Raw genomic sequence first — 23,131 nt, forward strand, 5'->3', positions numbered from 1 at the left:
GTTGCCATCTCAGCCCAGACTATCCTAGGCAGTAAGCAGCAATAATGCTCAGCTCTGCATGGCAAGCGTGGGAGGTGACACGCTGTCAAGCCTCTGCAGCTGACAGCCAAGTCTTGCATGAGAAGTGTGGACTAGATTCCAACCTGAGAACATCTGGTGTATGTTACATACAGTTTGCACTAGACAAAAGCCATTTCCCTCAGCCCACCACCTCCAAATCTTAAAAAAAAAAAAGCTATTCCTACCTAACAGCTGTCAAACCATTTTCTGGCTTTGCTTCCAAGTCTGTAATCTAGAAAGGGGAAGAAAAAAAAAAAATCAAACATATTTGTTAATGCTGCCTTGTAACAATGTGTAGCAGAAAATACTAGTGTTTGTGGAGTTACGCGTGTGTTGTAAAGCCCACAGAAATTGACTGGACTCTCACATAAGTTTTACATCAGGACACAGAAGTGAAGTCCTGGTACAATGAAACCAATGGCAAAATTTCAGCTCTGCCAAGGGCTTAAGATGAGATCATACTTTTTTTTCCTCATGTCCTGCATAACAAAGGCTAAAGAGTTTCAGCCAGTCACCCTTCTACTGAGGCATGTAACACCCTCCAATAAAGTATTTGTCTTGATCTGAAGATAGCAAGAGAGCATTATCCACATTAGCCTCTTCCAATGACTAGTTACAATTAAACATGAGTGCCTTACTCCTACAAAACCTGCAACTGCCTAACTTCCAGGCCTTGATTCTTGGCATACTCGTAGACTTCACAGAAGCCTAAAGCCAAGAGGAACCACTAGGTTACTATTCTGATCATCACATATCACTCATATTTTCCCTGACCCTCAATACTCAAGAGATTAAACTGTTTTATGGTGCAGGCAGTGAGCAGGAGAGACCAAGATGCATGGAGCTTGTTTGCGCTCACAGTCTCTGCAGATATATCCTGAAATGGCCACCTGGTTGGGCACACCGGGGAATGAGTGTGCCTCTCCTAGAGATCACAGCTAGAGCATCAGCTCAATAGTTAACATAACCTACATTCATTCAAGGAGAGCCTATTTGGTGTACAATGCTGAAAAAAACTGTAAAGAGACAGACCTGCCTGAAGATTATATGTCACACAAAAAGAACACAGAGTAAGGTTCTTGGCTGGTAGAAATCCACAGTTGTGCCATGTCCACTTAAACAGCCACGGTAATTTCAATTTGTGCTGCCCACAGAAAGAACGCAGACAAGCCAAAAGGGGGTGAATCTACCTTCAGAAACTGGCTTTCTCTTAAAATCCTCTAGCCCTTTCTCCACACCTCCTTCCTGATGTTAAACCCTGAACTTCTGAGACCAAGGATCCAGAATTTCAGTATACCTATAAAATTTCTATTGTACTTCAGTGTGATATGCTGACCCACAAAAAATGTATGCCCTAAATAATAAATTGCCACAGTGAATAATAAATGTCAGAGCAATAAATAATAAACAACAACATTTTTTCCCATGGCAGACGCATGGGGATTAACACTCTAGTTCGTTGCAGACAAGCCAGCCAAATCATTACCCTCTTTCATTGGTGATCCCCAGAGCTCACAAATTCATTTCCTGCCTACTCAACAGCCCACAAAGGAGGAGAAACCAATTGCAGATTGGATCCTTCCAGGAAAGCACCCCCACTTGAGTGAGGGGGCCAAACCCAGCAGTGAGGGAGGCTGGCGTGGGCCACGGCTACTCCAGGGCAAACCCTACAGCATAGCAGTGATGCTGGCATTGTTATCCTTGTGTTGCAATGCTGGAAAAGTGAGTATCATTTACCACACTGTTTTCCACACCTCCCTTACTTACAGCTGAGAATGATAGACCAATAGAATCATAGAATCATTAAGGTTGGAAAAGACCTCTAGGATCATCAAGTCCAACCGTCAAACCAACAATACCATGTCTCCTAAACTATGCCCTGAAGTGCCACGTCTACATGTCTTTTAAATACCTCCAGGGATGGTGACTCCACCACCTCTCTGGGCAGCCTGTTCCAAATCCTGACCACTCTCTCAGTAAAGAAATTTTTCATAATATCCAGTCTAAACCTCCCCTGAGGCAGCTTGAAGCCATTTCCTCTTGTTCTATTGCTAGTAACTTGGGAGAAGAGACCAACATGCACCTCGCTACAATCTCCTTTCAGGTAGTTGTAGAGAACTATAAGGCCTCCCCTCAGCCTTTTCTCCAGACTAAACAACCCCAGTTCCCTCAATCTCTCCTCATAAGACCTGCTCTCCAGACCCTTCACCAGCTTCGTTGCCTTTCTCTGGACACGCTCCAGCAGCTCAATGTCCTTCTAGTAGTGAGGGGCCCAAAACTGAACATAGTATTCCAGGTATGGCCTCACCAGTGCCAAGTACAGGGGCATGATCACTTCCCTACAATAGCATCACCCAACAGCACGGCTCTTCCCCAGCACATGACAGCCTGTTTGTTCCAGGGTTAATTAATTAATTAAAGTACAGGCTAGATAGCTAGGGAAGCACAGAGATGTACTGAAGCTCATAGATTGCTTTGCTCCAGCCTGTTGCAGGCTTTCACTTAAGAACTGTATGAGTATCCATTCCTTAAAGTAACAGCATACAGTCATCAGGGTCACAGGGAAACTTAACAACACTGTGTGATAATGAGCCCCAGGCTCTAAACTCTAAAGCAGTAAAACACTCCAATGTTGGGAAAAAGTAAATTCTTAAACACTTCATTTTTAAAAACAGTTATATGATTTCTACTGTACAAGATTGACTGCTTGGCGTGGCAACCCTGTAAGGGAAGAGGCTGAGGAACTGCAAAGAGAATTGACATTTTAGCATGAGGACAGATTCTGATGACATTTACACACCTACCACAATGTGCAGTAACACCATTCATTTCAAGAGAGCTTCTTAGGATACAGTCACACATAAAAGATATCACAATCCGGCCAATACATCCCATATGCCTCTCTCTGTCGCAGCAATACACAAAAGTCCAAACACAGCCGGCTCTGCTGCAGAGCCTGAAATGAGCTTAATCATTTATTCTGTTCAGCAAAACAAATGGCCCTTCTGTGCATTTTCACTAAACACTTGCAATAACTAAACCCGGAATCATTCCTCAAATGCTTTCATTCCATGCCCAGCCCTAGAGCCTCTTTAACATCTTTGCTTTATAGAACCATCTTTGGGGGAAAATCTCTGGTGCTCTGTTTCCTCAGCTTTCTCAACCTCTGCTGCCTAGCAGGCATGATTCTGCTCTCCCACTGCAGCATTCACTGGATTAAAGTGTGCCCAGAAAGTCTCAGATGCCATAACACCTCTATTAATCAACCAGCAGAAATGCATACAGATCCAGTCCTGCTAGCTAAGAAGTCAGGTTTAGAGCATCTGAGAGCAATCAGAAAGACATTGCAACTGAGCAAATGAATTAATGAGCCTATTACCCCATTGTATCATCACAGTCATTGAATTAATACTGTATTTACACTTCACTCCCACACTTACTAAGTGGCTTGATAGGCTTTCTTCTGCCTCAAAAACAATTAAGCTGTATACTGATTTTTCCTTCACAGTGTAGTTAAAAGCAAGAGACAATCCTTGATATTGCAGGGTGAAGTGAAGGCTCTGTTGCTCTCCGTTCAATATTAATTTTGAGTACTCAGCTGGGTTCTGTGGAAAAAAACAAACTTTGTTACACTTTCTTCAGATGAGAAAGGATCTGGTTCTTCCCACCAAGTGCAACCCTATCCTCTCTTTGAGGGAGCCTGTAAGGGAAGTTTAACAGTGAGAGCTGCCTTCTTCAGCAAAGGATCTATGTTGACTTACAGGCTTTGGGCTGGTCAAGCCAGAGCTTGGAGCACCTTCCCTTGCTGGATGCATCCCAAAGGCCAGGGAACACTTGCTGCCCACACAGCTACCCTTTCTCCTGGCCCTGCTCTGCCCCGGTGGGACCACACCTAAACCATGTCAGGCTGCTGGTGGCCAATGGACTGCTGGGCTGAGTTCCAAACTAGCCTGACCTGTAATCTGGAAGCTGAAATAGGAAACAACCCAGTGCACGTGCCCAGATAACTGCATTCCTATTTCTTTCCTCCTTTGCAGGTAAATACTTTTCAGATGCCATCCAGATCCCAGCAGCAATGCCTGGTCTGAGCACCAAGAGATGTGAGCTGAACATGCTCATCTCAGGACAATTATCCTGTATTTCTAATTATAGGTGAATGTGGTTAGCCATTTCCTCCTTTGTCATGGAAATATGTCTCAAAACTCTCCATTTTTGTCTCCTCAATGGAGATAATATGCTCCATTTTTAAAGATATTCCCATGCATTTCTAAGGCGGTGGAGGAGAATAAGCTCTACCACCTGTGGGCTTTATTAGAAAATGCCTGAAAAAAAGCCCACCATTTCTTCAATGGGATACAAGTCAGGCCTTCCAGCCCCACATATATACTTACCTGAAAAGCCTCCACAGGCTGCTGAAATAGGTCCCGGTCTTGGATTGTCACTTGAACAGGGTTCTTTGCCAAATTCAGAACCCGAATTAAACTTTCTTCTGGGACAAGTCGAGGCAAATCAGTTTCCTAATTAAAGTAAAAGGCTTTAAGTGCCATCTGTTTGCTTTATTAGCACTTTAATATCTCTTCATTTTAGCCATAATAGTCTTCCTCTCTGTAATGATACTTTTCCATCCCTTCCTCATCAGAAGCTGCACTGAGAGAAAACTGAACATTAATCTTATTTAGGGAGGTTTCTGCACAGTAGCTCAACAGCCAACCTATCATTCCTCCCAAAAACTGCTCTTCACACCACCGTACAGGCTACACAACTGCTGGGTAGGTAGAACAATGTCACTGCTTTCATTATACAGCTCCCTAGTGCCTGGATTTAACAAACTGCCATATCAGAACAGAAAAAAAAATTGTGCTTAGCTTTCAAAAGCAGTGACCAGAATAATTATTTTCCACTGCAGTCAGTGACTGGGAAAAGAATTAGGCCAGAAGCTAAGCAGTTTTGAAAATCCAAGTTGAGCTCCACATCTGTAATCGGTGCTTTTGTATCACTTGACACCATGCTATCTAACAGCAGACTGTATAGATCTTACTCCCTGTTTTCTGAGAAAGGAAAGACGATGCCTCCAGCACAGAGGTATCTCTTTCTGTCAGGAATCATTTCCTAGAAAGTGTACATCAATCAGTATCAGCCTTGTACTACCTGCAGATGTAAAATGAATTTTTTTAAAAAACGGTCTCTTTTTTTTCCCCCTCACTTCATTTTCAAGTAGCTCCCAGCAATACTTCAAAGCTATTAATTTTTTCTCTATCTTATCCTATAATTTGGGTATTGCAGGCAGGGCAGTTTGAACCTAGCTTAGTGGGGAGACATACTGTCAGAGAAGATAGTGCAACACTGATTTCCCTGTACCCATATGCTGCTCTGGACCAACAGGCCTGTTAATGTTATCCAGCAAATTCCATTACTGTGGCTTTTCAGCTGCAATACCTAGAGCCAAGCCAAGGTAGGCCATCCTATCCCCCTCTTTGTTAGAGCTTTTAGTGTCCTTCAAGATAAAATTTCCATGCACAGGGCAGGGGGAAACCTCTAAGTCACTACGCCTCTGCCTGGAGGAGTCACTCACAGCCAGAGCAGACTTTCAGTGCTCAGTCAGAGCTGCTAGTGGCGGCAATGAGAGCATTTCTTTGCTCATGTAAAGAGATCAGAAAGAAGACCTGAACCCACAGAGTCTCATTTTAGTAAGAGACTTGTCAGTGGATTCACTTGAGGAACCAGATGTCAATCCAGGGCTGTGAGCCAGCTACTTTAACAGACTGTTTTAAGTATACATGGAAACTTTAAAAAATTAATCCTATAGTAGCGTTCAGGAGACAAAGGTCAGAAAAAGTTTGCACATGGCTGGTCACAGGCCAAAAACACATCATACAAATCTGCAGGGGCTAACATCGAATTTACAAGGGATTTGCTGCCATCCTGTCTGGGGATGCCTGGCAGTCGCTGAAGCCTGTGACTCTAGAAGTGACTGCATTCACCTGCCTCACTGGAGAAACAACTTGGCTTGTAAAAAACCACATCCCCACCCTGAAGTAGTAAAGTAATTAAATTAAAAAAAAAGCCACCACACACACATACAAAACCCCAAACAGTAAAATACAGGCAAGCTACAGCAAGAAATGAGAGAGAACCAACTACCTTTTAGGAATTAATCACTAGCATAAACTAGATGTCTGTCAAGCACTTTGACGATGGAAATCTAGAATATAGACCAATGGAGATGACCAGCACAGCAAAACTGCAAAGACTAGACAGAGAAAGAGACAAAGAGAGGGAAAAGTAGACAAAGTAAGAATTATCATTAGCAACTGGATCGGTATGCTTAATTGTAAAGAAGACATTAAAAATTATGATCAAGGAACACAATGGTTAGAAGGATCATCTAACAGGCATCAGTAAAACCACCCCAGGGAAAGAAAATATTTGAGGAGTCCCTTGTGCTATACTTACATTTATTTTGACTTCTACAGCAGCTGCAAGTCCAAATGCCATCCCTGCAAGGATCATACCTGTTGCCATTTTCCTAATAGGTCTATGGAGCAAATGAAAGAGGTGTCATTAAGGAAAAAAAATGATTTAAAATATGGAAGACCATTCCTCAGAGCCAAAGGTATGCCAAAACTATGTAATAAACTGTCCAACAGGTGGCACTGGGGATGATGTGCTGTTTAAATTGCCAATCATTTAACTTAAAACTGTTCTATTATTCTGCATGAGGCCAGCACTGAGGCCAATTAAAACTGATATGACTTGAAAAAAAGCTCTTTGCTTGCAAGTTTCATATTATCCTGTTCCTAGCTCTTCTAGTGGGAATAGCTCATGCCATTATGTTAACCTGTGATGTTGGAAGGAGCACTAGAAATGATACATCTTCAAGTCTCTTTTGGGAAAGGCAAAAGAAAAGTGGCATGCTATTTAGCAGCAGGAATGAGGAGCAGAAAAACGTGTAGCGTGTATCATCAGTGTTTCTGACCATCTGTGGCATCATTCTGGATTATTTCTCATGCGAATACATTTACATTTCTAGAGAATAAAGAGCTTGCTTCTGAACTGAGAGCAAAACTAGTGCAACTCTACCAGAGTTACATGAGAAGCTGATATAAAGCAGAAGAAAATGGGCCCAGAATGGCAGGTCTAAACTGAGCATTGAGTAGTTGAGATTTGAAACAAATCTGGTTCTAGATTCAGTGGTGTCCACTCTTTGTAATGGTCTGGACTCACATTCCCACCTGAGGTGGGAAATCAAGATTACGAACCCAAATTCTGTCCCTCAGTTACATGCCCTGGGATAAGAAAATATTTACTGCTTGCATCTTGTAATTAAAAAATTGTTTTGATCTTCAATGCTGCATTGGGATTCTGTGGCACAAACTTTTGCAGCCACATAGGCTAACACCCTGCAGGCTACCGTGTTTCCACAGCCACTTCTACAGCTAAACTGGATAGGAGCCTGTTAGTATCCTGCATCCAGGGGACAGAAACAGCATGTCATTCAGTCCTGACCTGATTTTGTGTTGCTGGGTGAACTAATCTGTGAACTGGTCATCATGCAGGAAGTTTCCTGTTGAGTTAGGGCTCAGTCCAGGGCATGGGCTCACACTGAGGTAGCATGGACAAGCACAGCTTCTGATGTGAGTCCTCCAAAGGCCACCAGCACGGGGCTGGACCTTGTCTTTGATATGTCTTTAGGTGTAAGTAATTCAGCATGATGGGAAAGGATCAGCAGGGTGATGGGGTAGGTTTCTGAGGTTCCTTCCATCCCCATTTTATATGGTTTTGTCTATCCAGCACTTTAGATTAGGAACATGGTTTTTAAACCAAACTCTCACTCATCACCCCTTCCCACACTGTGGTTCATGTTGAGAAGTAGTGCCGAGTCATGGAAATTTGGTTCCTTTCAGCTGAAACTGCACTGGCAGAGGCACTCCATGAGGGCACTCCCACTGCTAAAAAGCATCAGTCCACAGAGGCAGACTACAGATACTCTGAAATGAAATCCCCCAAAATGCATAAAGCGGGTCTCAGAACCAACGTGGAAGTCTGCTCCTGTTAGACTGCACGTTTTGCTAACACAGACTAGGGATAAAATGCTTGGGTCATATGGAAATTCCCTTACATACTCACTGGTTCAGACCCTAGTGTGGAATCTGCTTTCACACCACCACATGTAGCCCACATGAGACAGTGAATTTGGTTCCACAGGGACATTTCAGGGAGGTAATTATCTACGGGTGATAAAGGAGATCAAGGGAAGAACATGTTGATCAAATTCAAAAGAGGGACTGTTCATATCGGCTTTCAGGGAAAATCTGTACATAGCAGAAGCGAACACCACTGAATTTTCCCCTCTGGATGATGCTGCCACTTGGGTCTAAAGTAGGGGCAAGTACTGGGAAGGGTGAATGGAAATTTGTGTTTCTCCTCCTTAAAACCTATTCTGCACACTTGCCACAAAAGAAAAAGCACCGAGGCATCTGCACAGTCCCCAAGTACTTACGTGAAATTAAATTTGGACATGTTTATCAGGGGGTAGAGCCCAAGGTCAAAAAGTGGGATGAAGACAAGAATAAGAAGTGGATTTAAGAACTGCAATACAAAAGAATGGGAGTTTAGTGACTAGAAAGCAACTTTCATTAATTAAACTCATAAAGCACTGTCCTCCAGAAATAATTCCATTACAGAAAGGACATGAAAAAACACTTAAAAACCTCCTTTTAAAATATAATCATAGTTTGCACTCCGACAGTTTCTGCTATTTAGTTTTCACAGGCATGAATACATTTTGTTCATATCCTCCCCTCCAAGAGGTAAGCAAGCATCACTGGCCCAGTTTCCCTGAAGAGAGAACTGCAGCGTTATGTTTTTAAAGAGTACAAAACCCACTGACAATAGAGGCAGGTGACCTTCGGTGCTGTGGTGGGACCTTACAACAAATCAGCAGTAATGGAAACATCTTGGGACTTCAGCAAAATCCCAGAGGAACAGGCAGTATTCTGTGAGACTGGCGATTTCTTGCACTTCCACACAGCTTGGTAATCCCCCAGGAACTAAATTTCTCCTGGGAGGGGCAGAGCTTGTCTGCCAGCCAGCAGGGGCAGAGCAAGAAAATAGAGTGGTAGAGAACAAGCAGAGAGAAATGCTGTTTCAGTTTCAAAGGAAGATTTCAGGGAACAGAACAGCTTTGAATTTCTCCAAAGCTGTTTGTCATAAGAATTGTAATAAACTGTGACGACATGGCACCATCTTAGAGCCTTCACATTTTCATTTGCCCTGAAAAAAAGGGGAAGGAGACATATTTCAGTTACAACACTCACCCCAGCACAGGGGCATGTTAAAAGGAGACACAGCCTCTATCCTCCACATGCCAGCACTAGTTCCAGAACTATTATGGTGGCATGTCTCCCCACACCTCTGCACTATTCTGCAAGATTCAACCTCTGTGTTAGGGCACCCCTGGGGTCTTCTGAACCCCAAAACTAAGCTTGCAAAATGGCTAATGAGCAATAAGGCAGATTCATACCACAGTAGTCAGCAGGAGCACTGCTATTACTTTCAAAAGGAGCAGAGAAAGGATACTGGTCCCATGAGAAAAATAAAAACGAGAAAGAAAAAGAAAATACATTTCAAAAGGTTATTTCCTACCCTATAGTATCTTTTACCTGCATTTGGTCAGGCTGAAGGACATATATTCCCTGAAACAAAAAGATATTCAAAGTGATTCATAAACACATAATATAACAGTGCGTATGGCAAATAAGCAGCAGGTCCAGTAGAGGCCTTACCAGCAAAGGTGGTTTCCTCAAATGCTTTATGTTGGTTTTAGCAAGAGATATTGTGTTCTTGACACAGTGTTTGATGAGAATAATTTTGCACAAGGAAGCTATACTCAGTCCTTGATATAGGGCAGATGGGACACAGCCTATGACAGGTACTGAGACTCATCTTTCAGACTGGCTGAGCCATGAACTAGGTAGGTGGGGAGGAATGGGCATGCTAGTGCCCAAGTTGGGTTGGGGTCTTAGAGCTTCCTCCCCTCCTGCTTCTGTAATGGGAAAAGCCCAAATCCCACAAGTGAGTGCTCTCAAGCTTCAGGACCCTGAGCTCTGCTGGCATTTCTCCCAAGCACCCCAAAAGGATAACAGAAGACCACCCCTGAGGCAGTGGGCTGCACAAATGCCTCTTACCTCTCTCCATCTGCCAAGGGCACCTAATGGGTTTTGGTCAACTGTGACTTCTTGGTTTCAGCCAAGAGCCCTCAAGCTATCAGAAGCCTCACCCTTGCATCACTGTATCCAGCCCCCCACAATCAGGCAAGGTCAACAGGGATGGACGGAGGGATCCCAGTCCCCAAAAAGGACTGATGAGCTGTCTCCAGGGAGGGTCTGGTGTTTGTCTGAACTCCACACAACACTTTTGTTTTGAAATTAAGACAGAGAGGGGGAAAAATTAGGATGTAAATAATATCTTTCCATGAAAGCACTGTGGGAGTTTGTCTCCTGTCTGCCAGGCTTGTCCTGAGGTGAATCTAGAATGGCTGCCTGACTGCCAGCAGGTGCCTCCTGGGAGAGTGGAAAGCACTGGTCACAGCAAAGGAGTCTTACAATTAAAAATATCAGGCAAATATCCCCTCCTGCTTCTTTGCGCACACTATACAAATGTGCCGTTAGGGAACAAATCTGCAAATATTTCATCTCACACTAAATATTCCCTATTTAACTCCGGACTTCCTAGCTGAGCCCTGTGTCTGCAGAAAGGAAAAGCATGGAATGTTACATACATGAACTCCAACAAGCCTAACGGTGGGATCATGCCAATGTTGCAGTTAATTCTCACCTTTATGTGTTGGAACAACTCACCAGTGGAGAGCAGATGAGACTGAAACATGAGCCAAAAATCTATCCAAGTTGGTGTAACAAAAAAGCCCTGAATATGTCCTTCTCTACCGGGGAGAGTTTAATAAGTGACACCTGGTGATTCTTAGATCTTCTGTTAATGGATCTCTAAGTGCATGTGAGCAAAACAGCAGAAAACAAAGGTTTTAGATACACAAAGACTGCATGAACTTTCACTGTTTTGTCTTTCTGAGGTGGATAAATATTACCCAAGGTGTAGTCTTTTTCATGCCTCATTTGAATTAATTAAGCCTAATAAGTATCACATGCTGCGAGCCCAATTTTTAACAGGTGCAACACAGAGGGCTCAAGTTTTGGTCTTTAAGTCAATTTTAAACTGGAAAATGGGCATCTACAGTCCTAAATTCTGACGTGAGCATCAACAGGCCACCCAGATCTTACCTGTGAAAACACATATGTCTGGAAACTAGCCCTGGATGGTGGCATCTTTAGGCAGATAGCTGATCCACATTTATCTGCCACTGCACCCTGCACTATTTGCCATTCACATCTTTGCAGAACTTTATGGCTACTAAATAATTAATCTTCATCACACCTCTACCCTATACGCAAGAGGCCTGCTGGTTTTGAGAGGCTTCGTTAATGTATCACCAAGTAAGCCAGAGCAGAAATATACAACTACGATAGCTCTAGTTACCCTTACAAGGGCTGTGTGAACTTTCCCTGACTTCTCTCTCTTCAGTGGGGGTAGCAGGCTGGAAACTGTACCTGCTCAAGGTCACAGAGGGACTGATTGCCAGTAGGTCAGCACTTCTGACCTTGCAGGCTGCTGATGGCTCCCCAGTCCTTGTTCCTTGCCAAGATGTGCTGTGATGAACTGAACATGGCTGCACAGAACATCTTGCTTCTAATCACCATAAGTGCAACTCACCCAGACTCATCAGGCAGATGCTCTTAGTACTGTGAAACTCCGGTTAAAAAGCAAGAGCAGTGATGTTAGTACTAGTCTTACCAGCCCTGGTGATATTAAGTACTTACAAAGTCAGCATTCATTTTTGTGGCTTGCAAAGTCCACCTGGATCCCTAAGGAGAAAACAGACAGCTGTAAAGCCTTCAAGATGTCCTATGGGACTAGAAAACATGGGGACAGAGAAGACAGCCATGCTGGAGGTTTTATTTCCCATCTATTCCTTCCCTTCCCTGTAACACCTGCTATTAGGCAGGGCACATCCTTCCTTCTCACTCTCCTGTGTCAGATGACAGCAGGGCTGTGAAGGGATGGCCAGCAGCGATGGTGGGTACTGTCTTAGCAAGCTCCTAGACACCTGGCAGGAGCATGGCACTCTGTGTCCCCAGGATGCTTTGATGTTAACCTGGAAGGACAAGGGTGCAAACAGGCCGGCAGGCAGACCTGCAATGCACTGTACTGTACCTGCTGATCAAACAGGGCCCAGAACATTGGCAGCGGTATGAAAAGGAAGAGAACACGTGTCACCATTTTAATCTCCCCAATCAGCTGTTTCTATAAAGGGAACAGGCAAAAAGGTAAGATGGGGTGAAAAGCCAACAGGTGATTCAAGCATCAAAGCATGAGAACTCCTATTTCTTTCTGCATGTCAGTTATTTATTGCACTTAATTTATGACATTGGATGTATTTGCATTTCTGTATTTCAGTGCAGCACCTAAACTGTCCATTAAGGGTCAGGAGAGTACAGATGTGGGAAGGCACAGGACAAATGAGAGCCCAGTGCATGTGAGGAGTGGTGTGGCCAGGCCAGTCTTACCGTCTTCCCCTGTCTGTCTGCCCGTCTCTCCCCTTCCCCCTCCAAACCTGCCAGGTAGAGCATCACTTACCGAGTATTTTTCTGATGCCCAGTCCAGCCAGTGATCCCTCTTTGGAATCTGACTGGAGCGGTTTTTCAGCCGGTTTTTAATAGCAAACTAGGGGAAAAAAACAGGTGAGTAACTCCCTCATAATGCACCTGCCTTTGTCACATTCCCAGCTCAAGGCTGCCCTCCCCATCCCCAAATGTAAGCAGCACCAGAAAATTGTGGGGGTTTTGATGGACACTTCCAGAACCTCATATCAGATGCTCTACGACCAATTCTCTGCAGGGAAGTTTCTGTGACGTTGGTTGATAAAAGGTGTGATGTGGGAATGAATGACCTCACGGGCTTGTCTTTCAGAGACATATCTGACACTAGCCCCAAAAGACTGTTTCATGCTTGATTTAAAACCTACTACATGATAAAGCATTGTGCATCATTTCTTCAGTTCTCTTCCAAAAAGTACCTGTCGGATTGACCACTGTGCTGGGAAGGAAATGCCTCATTATCCAAATCAACGTCAAAACCAGAACTCTCACTCCCTTCTTGTTCTGTAGACATTTCTTTGCATATTCCTGGTGCAGCCTGTGCCTCATTCACTCCTAGACCAGCATTCAAGTTGGTTTCTCACTGGAGGAGAACTCAGTGAGAACTTTTCTGTTTATGTTGTGTGCTCCAGTCACTGAACACAGCCATCCCGGCAAAAAGAGTGGCAGACCTCACTTAGAAATCCTATCTTTAAGATCTGTCCTGTTTCCCCAAGGTAAAACTGTCACTAGGATTGACCTAGGTAAAAAGAAAACATCTGCTGTTAGCAACAGCTTCCTGAAACATCTTTAGCCATTTAATAATAAGAGAGTATTCTTTCACAGACTACATTCAGCTCACACACTATGCAAAATAATTGATAAAGCTATACTGCAGCTGCAGCAGGTGTCTCTTGCATTTACATGAACATGCTGAATGTGCATAATATGAATGTGTACTATTACTGTCTGCTGAACTGATAAACTTCAGTAAAATTATTCAGGTGAAAAAAATTGAGTCATATATCAGATACTTTGAGTTTCTGAATTTTCCTTTCAGTTCAGTCTCCACCAGCATCTGCCACTAGCGGTTCTACTGACAACTGAACATTTCATGGAGCTAAGGAAAAACAATTGAAATGTTGAAAGAATAAACTAGGACATAAATGTGTTTCTTATTCCTTACAGCTCATCAGCAAGATATCTAGGGGCAGCATACAGAAGAACTCCAAATATCACCTCCTCTTCCCCATCGCACTTTTCTGACTGCAACCTCAGAGTCATGCATGAAAAGGAGAGAACGGCACACACTTACGCAGATGCATTTGCACACTTCCAGTAAGACGTTCCCTTGTGGTGGCCTTTTTCTGTACAGTCCACTTCCAGCAATGAACACAACTGAAAAATATTGTCATCCAAATGGGAATTAAAATGACTGAGGCTCAATCCTGCACTTGCTTCAGGGAAGGATCCCACATCCCTGTATTCAACAGAAAACCACTGCTCTTGGGGTTTACAGGATTGCCTTTTTAACAAAATAAATTTACAGGACTCCTTTAATGCCTTCATATGGAAGCAAAGGCAACATCCTACATGAAGCAGTGTGATTCCTAGGAAGTCACCCTCATCTTCTCATGATCTGCTCTGGCACAACAGGCACCTCCACATCCTATTCATGCTGGGAATCAAAGCTTTGAAAATTCTGTCCATCAATTCTTTTTGTAGGCTAAACTTAAAATTAAATCTGCATTGAATTGCTTCACCTGATGTTGGAAATCAGCCCTGACTCATTGCAGCCGTGTGAGAATTAATCCAGATCCAGCACGGGCTGTGTGTACTTACATCTCACACATAGTTCAGTGGAAACTTCCACAAAGGTCACTGCATCACACACTGGTGTTAACAGAAATTACCTCCATTTACAGTTTCCACAAAGGGATATACAATTTAAGATATTGTTTTGTCTTGGTTTCTCCCTCAAAGCACAAAGAATATTAAACCATGGCTTCAAAATCCTGTCAGAGATGGGGCTATCTGATTACATCTAATTTGTCCTGCTCTCTGAGAGCCTCTAAGCACATTGGAATTCCAAAGACGTTAGCAGGGAGAAGCACAATAAAAGCCGAGCATGAAATCCATATAACAAACCAGTCTCAACTTTTTAAACTAACCTAATTGTCTGGGTCAGTCCACAGCCAGTGGAGAAAAGCAGGCATCTCTGTCCTAACACAGGAGGCCTGGGACACTGCAGGGAGCTCATTTCTCTTTTCTGATTATGAAGACCCTTTGCATCCAGTTTTGACTTGCAGAACTGCCAGAGAGACCTCTCATGTCAGTTTAGGTGAGTTGCACTTGAAGACACCTGTCCAAAGTCACCCAGAGTAGGTAGTTGCACTACCTAATTTTTAGCATCTCCCTGCGGACTTGTTGGTGCCTCTAAAAGGTGATTCATTAGGTTCACTGAAATACCTTCTGGTGTTGCCATTGACTCCTTTGGGAACTGAGGTTCCTACATTAGGTTTGGCATTTGGAATGAAACAGTGTTAATCTTCCCCCATCTTTCAGAAACTGAAGCAGTCCAGAAGATCTTGCTCTATAAGATTTCCGTTCTGCCTCTAAATCTATCCTTGGTTTCCATCATCACAGGGAGAGGGCCAGTCAGGGCTGAAAGGGTATTTTCTCCAGTTCTGCATGCTGCTCACATAGTCAAATATATCACTTCCAAGAGCATTTTAGCAGGTTACAAAAGAACACAGAGCTGCTTTGCTGGGCAGGTCGTGGAATCTGGCAGCAGGACACTAGCTAAAAACACATTTCAATTGATGCCCTCACCAAAACGGCAATATTTACACGTCCATTTTCCCCTGGGCAACTACCACTCTGCTAGAAACATTCATCACACAGTGGTGCACAGAGGAGCCTCTGCTGCCTTAAACAGATAGGAACAGGCCACAGGGGAAAGAGAAGCTTCTGAGGCTCATGACCATGCACTTTTTTGAAAATAATAGCTGCAACATTAGCTGTGGCCTGATGACATTTCTCCAGTGTCCTGATTCTTCTCTCTGATGGAAGTTTGAGTGGAGAGAGCAACATTCACATTCCCCGCGGGACAAACTTTTCAAATCACAGATGCTGTGGTGAAATCACAAAATTGCTTGGTCTCTCAATTAAGCTAACAAGCTGAATGAGAAGTCACCCCATGCTGTGTCAAAGCCTCTTAAATACAGCGTAATAAGGAGACCGCTCCCCTCAGCAGCTTGCAACTGTGAAACAAAAGCTAACGGGGTGTCCTCTGCATTGGCTACCAAGGACTAGCAGTAAGAATGTAGAAATCAGAAATTACTGAGCATTTTATAAGGGTTGAAGAAGAAATCTTGACAAGTACATTAATGGGGCTACGATGCAAGCTTTAGGAAGCAGGGTGAAGGCGGCTGCCTCCTGACACTTGAATAATAAGGGCTTTTTATTGCAACATAATAAGTTGCCACTGTAATTGTGGGAATTACTTCAGCCAAGCAAAGTGAGACAGCTCAGAATAAAATAACATCTCATTCAGCTCCTCCTGCAATTTCTGTGGTGCATAGATTCTGAAGCAGAAGTCTGAGCCATTAAAGATGGCCCCAAGCCGCAAAGAGCCTGTGGAAAGGTTAGAAGTGGCATGCTAAGCTTCTCTTCTATAAGCTGGGGAACTCTGAGGACTGCTCATATTGCAGTTCAAATGCCAAGCCTGCTCGTAGGCAAAACTGCAAGCCATCAGGGGAATAATTTTGGCTTTGCTTTATGGAACAAGGCAATTGTATTGTGAAACATCCACCAGCCCACCCCCTCGTCAGTATGATGATAAAGGATTGCAGTAAAACCATGGTCTCCCCACAACTAAATGAATTAATGATTTTTCTTGCTGTTCTGAACTGTGGAATTGTTGGATGACCTTGAACCCTCGAGTTTCCCCATCACAGTATCCATCCAGAGCTAATTAATTTGTGCATTTTCTCATCTGTCCATGGAGTCAAAAGTGGTAACTCCTCTTCCAAGCATTATTGTTTTCACTCACCGAGTGCCAACACCATCAGTACCGCTGGGACACCAAAAGCCAATGCATAACAATCCTCTCCAAAACATTTCACATCCCCTGAAAAAGAAGTCAGAAATAAAAGCACCTCATTACAGTCAGACTTATGTTACCGGGGCCTTTGATTTGCTTCCCCTAAATCAGTCGCTTCCCCTGGCTTTAAATCTTATTTGCTGGTGCTTGACACTGTGAATTGCATCTCCTTGAAACAGTTGTCCTCCCTTGATGAAGACAATTTGGAAGCTGGATTAGTGTCTGCCAGCAAAAGCAGCTGATAATGGGATATTGATGAGAATGGTAGAAGGGAGGGGGAGACAAATAGGTAGAAAGAAGTAGTAGGAGCTGTAATTGAGAAGGAACACATAAGATTTAAAATAACCTGAAGCCATTCTGTATTTGCCTAGATCTAAATAACCAGTCCTGTGTTTCCACATTATTTGATCCAGCTGCATGGGTTATTGAGCTAAAAACTGAATCTGATTTCATAGCAACCTACAGCAGACAAACTGGAAGCCAATAACCCTACTATATAAGTGGGAGCACAGGATTCAGTCTTAAAAGCCCAGTTTGCTTTCTTGCCGCCTTTCCAATTCTCTAGAGGCAGCCTGCTCCAAATGCCAGGTTTTGCAATAACCCATCAGGAAGCCAGGTTTGTTACAGCATGGCTTTGAATCACCTGAGCAATGGTTCCTTGAAACCCTGCGCCTCTTGGGCAAGGCCAGTTCTCACACCATGTGAATTTAGGAGTCCAGCTGCAAACAGAAAGCCAGCAGTGTTTGTATGCCAGTGGCTACAAATTACTGCTTTCTTACATAGAGTAATAACAAAATGGCTAAAATAAGGCAACATAGTTAACAGGAAACCAATCCATGAAGCCTTCAGTTGTTCCTGTTTTCTGTCCCTGGGCAGTCATAGTCAGCTGTCTAGCTGTGTGTGTGCATAGCATTTATTTACTTATTTTCAGCAAATCAGCTGAAATCCAGAAAAGCTGGCAGCAAGACATTATGGGCACACTGAACTTCTGGCATGCAAAATGAGTTGGACTGCTCCACCTAAAAGTATATATTCCTCATTTCTGCCAAATGTCTATGAACTGCATTTCTTGCTCTTCCAAGAAAAGCTTTCACACTTAGAACTTTTATTCTTTCCCCATCCTCTCTACCTCATTTCCATGTTGCAGCTAGTTTATTCCTAGGCTGTATTGGCACAGGTTTTGATGTTCAAATGGGACTGGATTTTCATCTGCCCACTGACTACATTGAGCAGAAGCCCCTTCCCAACAGAATTCTGACCTAGGGACACCGGTGAGACAAAGAGCATGAGATACAGCATTTGTCTTTACCCACACGCACAGTGTAAATATGAGACAAGCACAATTGCCCATAGCCTTGTGAAATTAATTGCCTGTTAAAATAACCACTCTGAACAAAGAAAGCTTCCCAGAGGCCATGGGAAGGAATGAAAAAAATTGCTAAGTGTGATGGCTACCTTGTCCCTGTCCCCATCCCCTATGGCCTGCTGCTATGCCTCTGTGTATGTATTTAGAGCGTGCCAATTCCCTTGGCTTCCAGGCACCGCAGAACAATGAAGTAAGTGCAGCAAGACTAAGGGACTAAAAGGGGTTGTGCAAGCAGGCTAGAATGTAAAGTAGGTCTTAAGTGGGGCATAAGCCTGTACTTTGTCTTCAAGGACAGTTGCTCAGGGATGCAATCTTGCAAGCAGACCCATGCAGACCCACGTGGGTGCCAGGACAGAGCCCTCCAGAAGTCAGCAGCACCCTGCAGGAGGGAGAAGGTAGGACTTCAAAACCAGCCCTGCTAGGTTTTTTGGCCCTGACACCTGCACAGGACAGCAGAGATCAGTTCCCATCCACAGGCTACCTGAAGGCGAGACAGGGAATAATCCTTCACTGGCAATGGGGAGGATTAGATGACCATATAGGTCCTTCCACCTTTCATATTTTAATTCCACAGTTCAGGCTGGTTTTGAAATACAACCAGGAATATAGTTTCTGTGACTCGTTTTCTAGTACTATAAATCTGTTATGCTGCTATGGCAGGATTAACAAGGCGTAAATGCAATACACTGGCCACTCCACAGATAATGTAATTTCTGCCATTCAGTTGTCATAAGAGCCTAACTGTGCACAGCAGAGTAGTCAGAGGGCAGCTAATTTATTGTCTTATTCTAAATCAACACTGACCTCTTAATACAGGAGTTACAAACGTGGAGATCAAACTTCCAGCATTAATGGATAAATAGAAGATGGAAAAAAACTTGCTTCTCTCCGAGGTCTAAAACAAAAGAAGGCAATATCAACGTCACAGCTAACGCACAGCATTGGGCTTGCAAATTGAACACTATCAATTCTCTTGTTAGGAAGCCTGGGTAAATATTGACACACAGTGCATAAAATGTTAAGCAAACAAGCTTGCGTTCAGGTGATGGTAAATGTTCACACAAATCAGCTCACGTTACTTGAGAAGTGCTTTGGGGCTTTTTGGCATTTCAGAGGAAAAGTCACTGCTTTAAGAGTGTTGTGAGTTTGGAAGGAGGGGAGAGCATTTACTTATTCAGAACAAGTAGCATGATTCAGATCCTCTGTCACTTAATTCAATCTAATTTGGCACGGTTTGACAAGCTCATCATTCCTTCCTATGTCTGAGCTCTTTTGGTTTTTTTTTTTTCCCCTCCTCTCCTGTGTAGAAATAAAAAAAGAAACCTGTGTATTTTGAGAAGGTGGTAATGACAGCATAGATGAGAGAGTGCCAGCAAATGAGAGGTATCCATCAGACAGGAGATTACCAAGCTGAGGGCCGTCAACCTAAAACTAATAGGGTAAATTAAATCTCCGGGAGCAAATTCAAGAGCCCAATGGAAGGATGATTTCTAAGAGAGTGTTCAGAATTTAACTGATGATGTAACATATTATAGTTCATACAGTCAAAGGATTCCTGTTCATCGTCTGTCTTCCTACATAACTCATAATTTGGAAGGAATCAAGAACTTGATGTTGAGTTTGGTCCTTTTTGCAGGAGTAATGTGTGAGGGCATTCAGCTGAGAGCAGTGTCTCCTTGCTTGTGGGGGACAAATGCATGCACAGTCACATGCACGTACACAGTGCTAAACCTCCTCCCTCTGCCTGGGTGGGCCAGTGGAGTGGAGAAACAAGAGCAGGCTACCTGACCTACCCCATACTCATCTGTATCACCATCTATAGGACACCTGAGTTGGTGAAACCAGCACTTAAGGACAGCCCAAGCGATATACTCCATATGCATCTAGGCTTTGCTCCCAGCTGTCACCAGGTCCAGTAAAGGTAGTGGGCAAATTGCTTAGGACATGGCTTGGTGCCCAGTGGAGAGCTCCTTAGAGCACCTTGAGACATCTCCATGATCTGAGCATCATTTGAATGCAAAGCTTTAACTTTGCTGAGTGTGAGGAAGCTCCTCAGGGGCCTGGTTCTGCCCTCTCTCCTTCTAATATGTCCTGCTTCCTTACAACAATATTCACAAGGCTAGAGAACAGGAGAAAACGCAAAGAACTGCAGGAGGCTAAAAGAGGACAGCTCTTAAAGAATGAAGCCTGGGATCCAAAAATGTAACAGAACTCCCAGTGACTGATGGTGCAGCCAACAGGAAATATTGCTACTTCATATGGCAAGAAGCCTCTTATCACAGGGGATTACTGCAGGGAAGGTGGGCAGGTGGGAGGACATGGGAGGGCTTTATGTCCCCTTGTGTAGCTAGTACTGGGAAGGCGAGGGTGAGAGCCCCACTGCCTCCCACTGCCACCCACCAAGGAGTCTGGGGTGGATTAAGAACTCATTTGGATTAAGGTTTTTTTGCCTTGCCCCAACTTGAGCTTTTGGCTTTCCCACAATTTTATTTCCTAGTGTGTCCTAGGCAATCTAATCCATACATCGCTCATAAATTATTTATCCTGGATTAAAGGATTTTGTAATCCTTATAATCATCATCTCTATGGCATGTTCCCATAGTTAATAACAAATAGCACTGATCTCTTATACTCCATTTCTGTCCCTACCAGTGTTTTCTGTTACCTGGAGCTTTCTACTGCTAAGCCAGAAAAAGTACATTTTCTTCTTCATTCTACCTTTGTAACTAGTTACTTGTCATCATAAGGAAATCTAGAGAAATAAGCAGCCTCAGCAATCTCTCCCACTCCCAGAGTAGCCCTGCCATGGCTTGGTATGGATGGTGCGGTGGAGTCCTCACAGTCCTGCCCTCTTCTAGTCAAATTCTCATGCCGTTATCTCTAACCCTTCCTATCTGAGCAACTCAGAATTTGAGAGCTAAGGAAAAACTCAAGCATGCAGCTCTTGACATGATAAAGTCTACAGTAACAATTACCAAAAAGAATGTGTTGGTAAGAGAAGATGATAGTGATGCATAAAGAATTTGGGGCATCTTATTTCACGCATTTTCAGATTACAGTGATGGAAAAAAATGGTCAGAGAAAAGCATAAGCGAGTACAAAACTAATGACCTTGCAAATTACACTGATTGGAAAAAAGAATTCCCTCCTTATTTTCTTAATCTTTGGAACAGACATACATTAACAACATGATTTGGATTAGCTAATTTGAGAAAAGGTACCATACATTATAATCCTGATCTCCTTGGCAACAAGAAAATAAAGAAACAAAGAGAACGCTATTTAGTACCTTAAACACCATATCACACTGTTTGAAAGCAGCTTTGGTCTTTAATTAATATGCACAGCAGCCTTTGCATTCATGCAACATATCATAAATATAATTTTGTTCAGGCACTTTTAGCTTGGATTCCTAATCCCATAGACAAAGATGCTTAGAAATCTCCTGCAGGTAAATCTACTTTCCCTATCTGACCACCTGCTGAATCAGTCTCCACCACTGTTTGTAGTAGTACTGTTTTCAAAGTGGCAGATCAAGACTATTACACTCATAAAGTACTTAAAAGAAAACCAGAGCAATGGTGTGCATTTACCTCAAAACATAAATTTGTCTCTACATGGGAATAGCAGGGGCAATTTATTTACTCATTTTATACACAGAACTACTAGTTCTGCTACTAGTTTCTAGATGGAACAACTAAGCCTGTGCACTTAAGGGCTCAGCTGAAGTTTATTGGTGTCCTGAAAACTAAGAGGGAATCAAATGCTTCATTTAATTGGGAATTTTCAAAACTTATTTCATCCTACCTGGAGTGGAAGATGAAAAATGTAAGTCCTCTCAAACACCACTCCGGAGGGGAGAAATACCCTAGTTGGCCCCAAAACTTTCATTCCTTACAAAACCAAAACTTCCCATTCCAATTTTGAAGACTTATATTTCCCACCACATAGCATAAAACTTTTTTTTCTTCTGAAAGGTCAAGTCCTTTCAAAACAGTAAAATACAAAACGTCCTATATTGAAAAGAATGAATAGAGCAGAACACATTGTCCTTATCACAAAGGTTTTTACAGTTTTCTTTCTCCAAATTAGTTTTTCTTGAAGGCAACACAGAGGTGAACATTTGATCCTTAGTATTTGATAAATTTATTGGAGAGGTGTAGTCTGAACACTGGCGAATGGTCACAGGCCCACACAACCACAGGCAATTCAGGTTTTTCTCTGCAACTCAGTTGTGGTTGTAAGTTTGGGATAATAATAGGTATGTGCCTGACTGGGGTGCTGAGACTCATTAGCTGAAGTCTATAAAACACTCTGAAGATAAGTGGTACACATTATCATACTGTAATTAGGTGGTAATTGAAAGATGCTGGATAAATATTATTAATCATTAATATTCATAGAAGTAGCACTTCCGAAAACGCTGCTGTAACACCTGTTAGAATCCTTTTCAAACAACTATTGGCATTGCAAGCTGGGATGCCCACATGCTAGTATGCACACAGTCTATTCCCAGAGCATGTGCTGTACTGCCCTAGCCTGCTTTTGTTCAGAGCTGTGCCACCAGGGGAAGCTGGTGACCACCAGGTGATTGCTGCTCCCTCTTCTGCAGCATCCCCTAAAGCACTGGGACTAACTGGCAGCACAGGATGGACATGCCTGCAGAAGGATCCACTTTGAACAAGTGACCATGAAACATCCTGTGTTTTATTACTCTTTAGTAACCATAAACTTCAGCATTTCAGCATTGCACAGTTCATGTGCAGAAAGCACATGTCTTCCCATAATTTTAAAATAAACATTCTAGTCTATATTATTCATTCATTAAATGCTGACTACAAACTGGGGCATTGCAAAAGGCAAACAGCAAATGGCCCTATGGGGATCCCA

General features: G+C 43.1%; 1 protein-coding gene across 4 annotated transcripts in view; it reads right to left on the bottom strand.

Moving 5' to 3' along the window:
- Positions 1-23,131, bottom strand: part of SLC15A2 (solute carrier family 15 member 2) — a 56,152-nt gene that overhangs the window by 8,887 nt on the left and 24,134 nt on the right. For all 4 annotated transcript variants that reach the window (XM_075093044.1, XM_075093043.1, XM_075093045.1 and 1 more), the window contains 12 exons: positions 19,046-19,136; positions 16,825-16,902; positions 14,086-14,168; positions 12,772-12,858; positions 12,349-12,438; positions 11,955-11,999; positions 9,723-9,755; positions 8,561-8,649; positions 6,514-6,595; positions 4,452-4,577; positions 3,501-3,665; positions 246-292 (listed from right to left, as the gene is read on the bottom strand). In XM_075093044.1, the coding sequence (XP_074949145.1) occupies positions 246-292; positions 3,501-3,665; positions 4,452-4,577; positions 6,514-6,595; positions 8,561-8,649; positions 9,723-9,755; positions 11,955-11,999; positions 12,349-12,438; positions 12,772-12,858; positions 14,086-14,168; positions 16,825-16,902; positions 19,046-19,136 (1,016 nt within the window). The remainder of the gene's footprint in view (positions 1-245; positions 293-3,500; positions 3,666-4,451; positions 4,578-6,513; positions 6,596-8,560; positions 8,650-9,722; positions 9,756-11,954; positions 12,000-12,348; positions 12,439-12,771; positions 12,859-14,085; positions 14,169-16,824; positions 16,903-19,045; positions 19,137-23,131) is intronic.

The sequence above is a fragment of the Phalacrocorax aristotelis genome, chromosome 5 (assembly GCF_949628215.1).
Source record: "Phalacrocorax aristotelis chromosome 5, bGulAri2.1, whole genome shotgun sequence".
NCBI lineage: Eukaryota > Metazoa > Chordata > Aves > Suliformes > Phalacrocoracidae > Phalacrocorax > Phalacrocorax aristotelis.